This window comes from Drosophila suzukii, chromosome 2R (genome assembly GCF_043229965.1).
Source record: "Drosophila suzukii chromosome 2R, CBGP_Dsuzu_IsoJpt1.0, whole genome shotgun sequence".
Taxonomy (NCBI): domain Eukaryota; kingdom Metazoa; phylum Arthropoda; class Insecta; order Diptera; family Drosophilidae; genus Drosophila; species Drosophila suzukii.
Genome location: NC_092081.1, coordinates 8750925 through 8757648, shown reverse-complemented (window position 1 = coordinate 8757648; position 6724 = coordinate 8750925). Strand labels below are relative to the sequence as shown.

The 6724-nt window shown below is 46.6% G+C and overlaps 2 protein-coding genes across 2 annotated transcripts; both read right to left on the bottom strand.

Moving 5' to 3' along the window:
- Positions 1-1033: 1033 nt before the first annotated feature.
- LOC108010263 (luciferin 4-monooxygenase) lies at positions 1034-3163 on the bottom strand. The gene is made up of 4 exons (XM_017075120.4): positions 2664-3163; positions 2290-2482; positions 2106-2228; positions 1034-2036 (listed from the first exon to the last, which is right to left on the bottom strand). The coding sequence occupies exons 1-4, from the start codon at positions 3007-3009 to the stop codon at positions 1061-1063; spliced, it is 1638 nt and encodes a 545-aa protein (XP_016930609.3). The 5' UTR covers positions 3010-3163; the 3' UTR covers positions 1034-1060.
- A 47-nt stretch (positions 3164-3210) lies between these two features.
- On the bottom strand, positions 3211-4760 carry LOC108010264 (uncharacterized). The gene is made up of 3 exons (XM_070995108.1): positions 4551-4760; positions 4366-4485; positions 3211-4304 (listed from the first exon to the last, which is right to left on the bottom strand). Exons 1-3 carry the CDS (start codon positions 4733-4735, stop codon positions 3335-3337), a joined length of 1275 nt encoding a protein of 424 aa, XP_070851209.1. The 5' UTR covers positions 4736-4760; the 3' UTR covers positions 3211-3334.
- Positions 4761-6724: the final 1964 nt, after the last annotated feature.

Sequence of the window (6724 nt, the reverse complement as noted above, 5' to 3'; positions counted from 1 at the left end):
CCAGAGGAAGCGGTACCTTCGAAACCAGGAAGTGAAAGAGGCTTAAAAGACAGGGATGTTGACCTCCTTCGGTTTATCCCCTAAGCGGAAATTGTTAAGCAACTCACTCGCCTTCGACGCGTCCATTCACTTACCCATTCACTCATTCATTCACCCACTCACCGACTTACTCCTGCCTTGATTCATTCACTTATTCGTTGGTCATGCAAATCCCTGGCACACAAATTTACACCTTGGGTGCAGTTTGCAAAGCCCCGGGATAATCCGCATTAGTTGCAGAATGCAGACGGCCACAGATACGGAATGAGACCGGACCGGGAGGCCAGAACTAGAACCCATCCGATCCGATAGGACCATGTGGCTATAGGGCTTAGGTTCCTCTGCCCCGCTAACTGCTGCCATTACGCTATTTGCTCTGCACTCGTGGAAGGGGAAATGGCAAATTGAATCGTGTTTTGTCGAGCATTTCATTTCGGAATTTGTCAAATGTCGAAATTGTGCAGACGGGCTAGGATCGAATCCTAAAAGTCCTAAAAACCCCAAACAGAAACAGAAACCAATAAAATATGTATGTTTTGTCCATCACCCATTGCCCATTGCCCCCTGCATATTGCAATTTTAATTTTTCAATTCATTTTATGTAGAATATCTGTCCGAGTCGATGTTTTTACGCCCTGGCAACTGGCGTTGGAGCCGCAGGGGTGCCACAAATAACAAATTGCTTGTCATTGGCATTGCCAATGGGGGTCCCAAGCCTCCCTTCGAGCTACCCAGAAGTCGAAGTCGACCCCTTCCTGCAAAGGCCTCAGACAGGGCTTTTACAATTTGAATCCCGATTAGAATTCATTGGGCTGCCGGCATTAGTTAGCCACCAGCCTCAAAGCATGCACAGTGGATCAAAACCTGAAAAATATAGAAAACTTACTCAATATTGAAATAGAAACCTGAAAAAATAAAGAAAACTTACTCAAAACATTTATAATTACTTTTCTAAAACAATAAAAAATTTTAAGAAGGTAAAATGGATTCAAAATACTTTAAAACTCGTTAAAACTAATTTTTATTGAGCTTTATTTTCTAGCTGTTGAATAAGACCAAAGACCTTTCGCCTCTGCAGCTTGTCATTAGGTGTTTTTGGCAGACTGTCGATGAAATATACACCTCCTCGAATGTGGTAGGCTCCGCTTAAGTGCCTCTCGACTATATTCCGAATTTGATCCCCCGTGAGGCGCTCACCTTCCGGACTTTTAGTACGGACCACGGCGCAAGCTGTTAGATTGGTGGCCACATCGTTGGGTATGCCAAATACACAGGCCTCACTCACCCCAGGTAACCTCAGGATGAACTCCTCGATCTGTTCGGGGTAGATCTGAAAGTTGTTGAACTTAAAGACATCGGTGTCCCGTGTCTGGATGTACAAATGGCCCTCGCTGTCCAAGTAACCAATGTCTCCGGTGCGAAACCACATTCCATCCGAGCTGAGGGCTCTCCTGGTGGCCTCAGGATTTCGGTAATAGCCCTCCCATTTATATCGCAATCGGGCATAAACGATGCCCACTTCGTTGATGCCCAGTGGCATCTTCAGTTTGTCCAGGACTCGCAGTTCCACATTCCTCATCACCTTTCCCTCACATCCCACTGGTCCTCCCACATTTTTGCTCAGGCCTCCCATCTCGGAAAGTCCGTAACCCACTATAAACCTCTGGCTTCCTATCAACTCGTACATTCTGCGGGACACCGCCTTGCACACCTTGGATCCAGCGCCAATCAGAACCCGAATGGATTGCAACTGGGCCTTAAGTTCCATCATATCACTGTCATATTTCGAGAGCAGGGCAATCTGGTGGGAGGCCAGGAACAGGAAGGTCACCTTGTGACTCGCCACCAGCTGGAGGAGGTACTCCACGCTATAAGGCCGGTTGGTTATGATCCGACGACAGCCGTTGAGGAGGGAGGCCAGCAGAATAATGGTTCCCGATATCCAGTAGAGGGGACTGAACGACAGCAGCACGCTATCTCTGGTGTAGGTGTTCGGGCTGCAATTGGATAACATAATATAGAATAATGGAATAATGGACCCCAAATTATTACCCTTTATCACTTACTTTTTGCAATTACCTAGTAAGCTGCGGTGCGATCGGGTCACGCCCTTTGGCATTCCCGTAGTTCCCGAGGAACACACAATAAATGCCGTGTGATCGCCATGCAATTTCGGGCAGGGTACATATCTAAAGTAAGATACCTATTTCAGAAAGGGATATCTTCTTCGAGGGGGTTTGTGAAACTTACGCGGCTGCCAAAATGCACTCATCATTATTAAGTAGCTCGAAGATATCTGGCACCCCATCAATTTTCCCATTCACAAGATAAATCTGGGCGGGATTGATTAATCTCTCATTGACCGACTTAATTACGGAATAGTTCTCCACATCGCAAAAGATTACCTTCGGCTCGGTAATGTCATACATGTACTTGACAGTCTCTGTAAAGAAAAGAAAATAAAAAATAATAATAAAATAAATATAAACATATCAGATTAACGAAGTGATTAAAGTATTTTGCAATAAAGAACATTGTATGTAAAACACAGTCTCAAATCTTAAGTTTTAAACCCGCTAATTAATTCTGATCAAGATACCCTATAGTATTTGCAATCCTCTTACCCTCTGTAAACTCCGGATGCAGTGGGTTGATGGGGATTCCACGGAGCAGAGCAGCGATCACCACGCTGGTCAGGTAGGTGGAATTATTTGCCGAGATTCCAATGACATCTCCTTTCCGTAATCCCAATCTCTTGAAGGCCTGAGCGATACGGGCACTCTGCTGAGCCAGTTGACTTCCGGTGAGCTCCTGTCCCGTGGGATCGCAGTGCTGCATCACCTGATCGGCGTTGATCCGGAGCACGCGCATGATCACCTCGCCCAGGGTCATCTCCGGACCATAGAAGTCCTTGCCCCGCGGTCCGAACCAAGTTCGCGAAGCGGCATCGTAGTGCACCTCGCAGCTCATAGTGCTTTACCACGATTGGCGATCGAATAAGTGCTTTATTGCGACTCATTTGGGTTTTATATGACTCCCGGACTCCGGGAAACAAAGTGGAGCTGTTAATTAGTCGGACACGCCAGTGTCAACTAAAATAGATGCTGATTTACTTATTGGCAAGTCGGTCCCGCTCCAGATTCGCGCTAATGAAATCAGCACTCCACCAGATATGACAGATATGGAAACTTTATAATGTTTTTACAGATCTTATGATGACTCACAATGTTTACTTTCATAACGCACTGTCGCAAACAGCTGACATTTATTTTTAAAGCGATTCAAAAAGATTATCTCACAGATGGGTTGTGGCCTCACTCAATTCTGGCCAGATTCTCCTGCGCTGAATCTTGTTGTTCTGGGTCTTCGGGAGATTGTCCACAAAGAACACTCCACCGCGTATGTGATAGGCCTCGCTGAGGTGCTGCTCTACAATGGCCTTCACATCCGCCTCGGTCAGTTGTCCACCCAGTTCATCCTGATCACGGACCACAGCACAGGCTGTTAGATTGGTGGACATCTCATTGGGAATGGCGAATACGGCCACTTCCTGGACTCCGGGTAAATGGAGTATTACGTCCTCGATTTGCTTGGGGTAGATGGGAAAGTGATTGTACTTAAAGACATCCGAGTCACGGGTCTGGTAGTGCAGGCATCCACTGTCATCGAAGTACCCCTGATCCCCAGTAAGAAGCCACTTTCCGTCGGGCGTAACAGTGACCTGGGTCTCCTGGGGATTGTGATAGTAGCCACCCCATCGAAGCCTTAGCCTGACCAAGATCTGACCCGTCTGGTTGGGACCCAAGGACTGACCATGTGCATCCACCAGGCGCACCTGAACATTTCGCAGCAGCTTGCCCTCACTGCCCAGTGGTCCTCCCACATTCTTGGAGATGCCTCCGATCTCGGTCAGGCCATAGAGCACGGCAAACCTGTCGGCACCCAGGAGCTCGTACAACTCCCGCCAGATACCCAGAGGAACCTTCGATCCACTGCACACGAAAGACTGGACGGCCTGCATCCTGGCAGCGAGCTCCTGTCTCTGGGGACTCTTGGCCAACATGGCCATGTGGTGAGGCACTGTGAGCACGAAGCTCACCTGGTGTCTCTCCACCAGATCTGTAAAGTATTCCACGCTATAAGGACGATTCGTAATGATTCTGCGACATCCATTGACCAGCGAGGCAAGCAGGGTGAAGATGCAGCTGATCCAGTAGAGTGGGCTGATGCAGAACAGCACTGTCTCCGAGGTGAACAACTGAGGGCTGTTTAATGTCCATTAGGGGGTTATATTATTTAAAAGAAGTAACCTAAGCATGTACTTACATTTTGGCACTGTTCAGAAGACTGCGATGCGAACGGGTTACGCCCTTGGGCAAACCGGTTACCCCCGAGGAGGTGATGATGAAGGCCGTATCATCGCCACTCAAATGCGGGCAGGCAAAGCTGAAAGATCGTAACTAGCTTAAAGGGGTCTTATTTCAAGGGTCTTGGGTGATAGATCTACCTACAGTGTTTTTTCGTCGTAACCAGTGCAACCCTCAGCCAGCAGATCCTGAATATTACGCACTCCCGGTAGAGTTCCTGTGAGCAGGATGATCTCAGTTTTGAACTTGAGACTGCTTTTAACCGCGCTCAAGGTCTGATAGTTGTCCAGGTCACAGAATATCACCTTGGGCTTGGTGATCTCGTACATATAGGCCGTGGTTTCTGTGGTTTAAAGGTTTGTATGTTATAAGGTTATGTAAGATCGAACACCTGCATGACCTTGTCCGAATAGAGACGCAGTATGATCAGGGCCACTTCGCCCAGGGTCATATCAGGTCCATAGTACTCCTTGTCCTTGGGCCCCGACCATATCTTTTCGAAACTGTCGTACTTGGTGGCCGCCATTCTCGATTCCGGTCGATGGGACAAAACAAAACATCCACAAACATCAACTGACATTCGGAGAGTGTGCTCGGGCCTATATATATAGGGCAGCTCAGTTAGCTCGGCTGGGAGGTGTCAGAACTAGACGAGCGATCTGCTAATTAGTTCAGCACGTTCTCTATACTTATACCTATACCATATTCTAATGAACTTTGGCTACAGTTGGCCCTGCAAAATGACACTTTAGAGCAAATGCTGACTTTAACCCAAAATAATGTCATATAGGCCAAATAAAGTACACCACTCTAGTATAGCTTACCTTAAAGACCTTCAAGTATGGAACTTGTAAAGATGAAAGTCAAGAATGGTGTTGATTGGTGACTTGATTTGTTGAAGGCCGAGTGTCATATTAGAGGGGTTTTTAAGTATCAACCTTCAAATTCTCTTTTTTCAAGAAACCTACCTTATTAATTTAAATGAGAACCTAGGACAAATATCCCTTGAATTGTAAGACCAATTAAATATTTAGAAATATCATACGCTTGACCAAAACATTATTATAGGACTAGAAGGAAAGTGTGTTAAAAACCAATGACAAACACACAGTGATTTTTCCCTTTGACAGGTCTTCCTGCTTAAGTTTCTTTGGATATGTAGATTCTCTAATTCGATTCAAGTTCATGACGTCTTCACCCACTGTGACAGGTGGGATCCGGTCCAGGCCCACCGCCTGGCAATTGCATAATTTCTCCGATTAAACACGGTTTGAGCTCCATTCACCTGTCCTTCTTCCTCTCCGTTCACCCACAGTTCCTGTTCCTTAGCCCGTCCCTGCGGTTGTGCCCACGTGCCAGGATTCCTGGTCCTTGTTGCGTCAGTCCGCAGCACCAGAAGGATATATACGCATCCCAACCGTACGTATAACTGGTATGCTCAACCGCAGAGAGATAGAGTCGCATCCTTGATGGGCACACGCTTCATTTGCGTGCTTAGTTAGGAAATCAAGCGTATGGCTGTGGGACAAGTGGGTTGAGATGGGGGCTACGGGCGGAACTTAAAATGCAAGGTGCATCCACCTGGCTGGGTGGTGGCTTAAACTTCGATTCCGTGGCCGGGGAGCGAAAAGTTGCTCAACGGAAGTTCGGGGGCGGAATGGTAGTGGGCGTGCCGCAGAGATAGTTCGCCGGACTGAGTGAAAAACTCGGATTTGCCTCGCCCAAGCTGATTCATTGATTTCACTTAAATTCTCTTGTGATGCAAAAACTAAACTTAATTAATTGCGCGGTCGGCAGGAATGTGCAACAAACTAGGTGGCTCAAGAGGTGGCTGGAAAAGTAGCTGCGAAGTCTGATCAGCGGCTAATAAAAGTTTCTAGTAACTTTTTTATAGCCTTTTTATGACCTGAACTCGTCCTGGGAACACAAAACAGGGCGGCTGCAAACAACTCGGGCCACATTTAACTAACTTCAAATCTCGGCAATTAACTGAAAGTCACCAACTAGGCAACTAGAGACTTGGCAAATGTAATCAGGCCCAACATTATAATTAACCGCAAAATGCAGTTGCGAGCTTTTGCGCCACCCTCCTAACAACCTACAAACTCCGTCCCGCTGGCCGTCTATTAAAACTTTTACGACAAGTAGGCGAAAAAAAAAATTACTTAATTAAAATGATTGACTAAACAGAAAAGTTTGTGCGAAATCATTTTTGCTTTTTTTTCGCCCTCTTAGTTAGCTGGGCATACTTTTCCGGAACAATAGTTTCTTCCGGTTGTGGTGGGCTCTATATATATGTATAGAACGTATACCTCGCT

What these genes read in the sequence shown, in the direction of transcription:
- LOC108010264 (XM_070995108.1), bottom strand. Translation starts at nt 4,735, where the DNA reads ATGTACGAGATCACCAAGCCCAAGGTGATATTCTGTGACCTGGACAAC. An exon ending in GGTTACGACGAAAAAACACT is followed by an intron (nt 4,486 to 4,550) that starts GTAGGTAGATCT and finishes ACGATCTTTCAG; the next exon opens with CTTTGCCTGCCCGCATTTGA. An exon ending in CTTCTGAACAGTGCCAAAAT is followed by an intron (nt 4,305 to 4,365) that starts GTAAGTACATGC and finishes GACATTAAACAG; the next exon opens with CCCTCAGTTGTTCACCTCGG.
- LOC108010263 (XM_017075120.4), bottom strand. Translation starts at nt 3,009, where the DNA reads ATGAGCTGCGAGGTGCACTACGATGCCGCTTCGCGAACTTGGTTCGGA. An exon ending in GCATCCGGAGTTTACAGAGG is followed by an intron (nt 2,483 to 2,663) that starts GTAAGAGGATTG and finishes TTTTCTTTACAG; the next exon opens with AGACTGTCAAGTACATGTAT. An exon ending in TTACTAGGTAATTGCAAAAA is followed by an intron (nt 2,037 to 2,105) that starts GTAAGTGATAAA and finishes ATCCAATTGCAG; the next exon opens with CCCGAACACCTACACCAGAG.